The sequence below is a fragment of the Dipteris shenzhenensis genome, chromosome 31, assembly GCF_047967505.1.
Source record: "Dipteris shenzhenensis isolate YYH24624 ecotype China chromosome 31, Dip_SZ_1.0, whole genome shotgun sequence".
In the NCBI taxonomy this organism is placed as follows: domain Eukaryota; kingdom Viridiplantae; phylum Streptophyta; class Polypodiopsida; order Gleicheniales; family Dipteridaceae; genus Dipteris; species Dipteris shenzhenensis.
In genome coordinates this window covers 22,935,760-22,938,845 of record NC_141626.1, presented here as the reverse complement: position 1 = coordinate 22,938,845, position 3,086 = coordinate 22,935,760, and the positions used below count along the sequence as shown (strand labels likewise).

At 44.3% G+C, this 3,086-nt stretch overlaps 1 protein-coding gene across 1 annotated transcript; it reads right to left on the bottom strand.

Moving 5' to 3' along the window:
- Positions 1 to 573: 573 nt before the first annotated feature.
- Positions 574 to 2,222, bottom strand: LOC147881214 (cytochrome P450 716B2-like). The gene is made up of 4 exons (XM_087402354.1): positions 1,842 to 2,222; positions 1,261 to 1,552; positions 975 to 1,138; positions 574 to 873 (listed from the first exon to the last, which is right to left on the bottom strand). The coding sequence occupies exons 1-4, from the start codon at positions 2,220 to 2,222 to the stop codon at positions 574 to 576; spliced, it is 1,137 nt and encodes a 378-aa protein (XP_087258480.1).
- Between the last annotated feature and the right edge of the window lie 864 nt (positions 2,223 to 3,086).

Here is a 3,086-nt window from a genome sequence, read left to right as displayed (position 1 = left end):
CCTATGCTTAATAGAAGCATAGGAACGTCAAACACTACTAAGGACCTCGCTACATACAACCCTATCTCTACGTTATGAAAAAGAAATATTGCATGTTCAATTATTGAGTAGAATTTGTGCTTGTTCTTTTACAAAGTTAAGATTAACAACATTAGTCGAGGTCCTACTATTTGAAGTATCCAATATATTTCTCATGCATGTGGAAAACAACCAAGGAAAGAGAATACATATAAATTGTAAAGCATGTACAGACTGTCCATTTCTTAAGCTACACTTGGTCCCATGATATGGAGAACCTATTATGCTGTGATTCTCTTCAATTGCAAATGCTATCCGTCAAATCGATGTATCTGTAAACATCTCAAAGGCCATTATTTCCCTAGCAGCATGTGCACTATAGAGGAGATCAATATTATAGTTGTGTGCCTAGATCTAGTTACTTGTAGTAGAAGTCCTAGGAGGACGTAGTATGTGGCCATTTTAGTGTACATCTATACATAACTTCTTTTTTGCTAGAAGAAAAGGATACTAGCATGATTTGCTATTAGTGCTTCTTATGTGCACGTTTGCATCTTAGAGTATACGCTCCCCAAGCATGAGGGGAAATCCGTTGCGAGGAGTTGGAGTCGGGTGGATCGAGATATGCTCCTTGGGATCAACAAGACTCCACTTGAACCTCCTCACAAGATGGTGCAAAAACACAAGCATTTGAACCTTTGCAAAATCTATGCCCACACACATGTTCGGTCCCCCACCAAACGGGATGAAGGTATAGGGTGCCGGGCCTCTTCCCGCAAAGCGACTTGGATCAAATGTTTTTGGATTCGAAAAGTATCTCTCATCCATATGAGAGCTCGCTACGCTCAGCATAATCTGTAGTCCATTATTTGTTACTTCCAGTGCACGGGTTCAAAAGAGAAAGGCTAAATTCAAAGCTTGAAAAGAAAATCGATTTGATAGAGGTTTACAAGTACCTTCCATCCACGAGGAATCCTGAAACCCCCGTACTCGATCTCCTCCAGAGCAACCCTGAAGAACCCAAATAATGCAGGTTGCATCCTCATGGTCTCCTGAATAAAGCTCCACGTGCACTTCATTTTCTGTAAATCCTCCCAGGTGAAGTGAGCATCTCCCCATGCTTTTTGGACTCAGATATCGCCATTTGTTCTGCAAAAGAGCGGACTCAATCAATTATACGAGAAGATGTGTTTATCTGCTTTATCTGGCTAAATGGATCATGATCACGGGTAAAGGTCCCACCTTTCAGAACCTCCTCACAGCGGGCTGGATTGTCGGATAAGAATTTGCATACCAAGGAAATCGTTGAGCTAGTCGTCTCATGACTAGCAACCAAAATCCCTATTATGAGATACAGGACTTCCTTTCGAGTAAGAGGATTCCCATTCTCATCCTTGGCTGCAATCAGACTGGAAACCAGACCTTTGAGCTCAGTGGACTGCCCCGCCATCATCTCCGTCTTCTTTTGAGATATCAACTCCTCGAGCATCTTAACTAAGCCTAAGCGTGCTATATGTGCTTTATAATATCCAGTCTATGGAACGTAAACGGGTAGTGAAACAAGGCCTGAGATGAAGATGTTGAAAAGCTTGGCTAGCTTCTCTCTCCATTCCTTTTCTTGGACATCTAGGAGAGTAATGCTGGAAATATCCTGCATGTGCAACCTTATCAAGCTGGAGAGGTTGACGCGTTTCCTTCCGAGCCAGTGTTGGGCGATGTGTTGCTGGGCTAGCATATCCACTTTAGCCACAAATTTCGTCATGCCCTCGGGAAACAAGGAATCTACGGGGGGACGGCGCAGACGCCTGTGGTCAGCTACAGACCCATTGATAAAAGAGATATCTCCGAGGAGCTTTAAAGCAGGATTGTGCAGTAAGCTTGCCGTCGTTGGAGAATAGGAAACGATTTGCTTCCGCTCCATGCAGCACAACAGAGGGATGGAAGAAGAGAGAAGTCTTGAATACTGGTCCGTATTTGGTGACGCGAGTTTGAACGAACTCGCTGGTCTTGTTGTTTCGCAGGGAAAGGAGGAAATGAAGGGTTTCACCAAAGAAGGGGAGGCCAGGAGAGCTGGGAGGAAGTGGGAAGCGGGAGGTAGTAGGGTGCTTGAGTTGGAAGAGGGAGAGGATAAGGAGCGTCGCAGCCGAAAGTGCAAGGAGAGTAGTGAACGTAGTGGCAAGCGATAGTTCATGCAGGACAGCCATGGTTGTAGCTCACCCACCCTTCCACATCACCATATGAAATCACATATCTATTATCTTGCACATGGCCCAAATGAAAAGGTTAATTGGAGTGCCTTTATGTCCTTAGGGCAATGACAGCCCGAAGAAATTCTGAAAAAGAAATGGTGCTCAGCGGGAGCCGGCGGGATTCGCGAGCCGTTTCTTTTTTTTCAAAATTTCTGACTACAGTGATTTCCGGATCATCAAGGTCCTCCATGGACTAACCTTGATAGAGACGTGCTCCTTGTTTTCTGCTTACCACCTCAGAATCTTCAAATTTTATGCCCTCTTCCAGGTCTGATGGCAACTTCCCTATCCTGGAAAACTAATATTGAGTACTCAGGCGTGCAGATGCAAGTTCTAGGATGTAAATGTCTAGGAGCGTACGATGAGGCTTCACTGTCAGCCGCCCGAGGACCTTGACATTACTTTTTGAGACCACGGCATTAACATGCCAACTCTCTCCTATTACACTCTAACCAAACCCAAAGTCTAGACATGACAATATGAATGAGATGCCCGTGAGAAACTAACCATGGCACCATGCAACTCCTCGAAGGAAAGGCCAATATGCTCTTTGATAAACCCATTTGAAGACCCTTCAACATCAACAAGCCAAAAGATTAAATCAAATGCACATGCCCCAAAGGAAAGCTTTAATTGTGGTTTTATGTTAACATGTCAACCCCCTCCTATTAAAACCCCAAGTCTAGACATGACACTATGAAATGAGATGCCCTTTGAGAAGCTCGCCATAGCACCACGTGTGATGCAACTCCTCAAAGGAAAGGCTAGTATACTCCTTTATCAACCCACCTAAAGGTCCTTAAAGACCCTTCAACATCT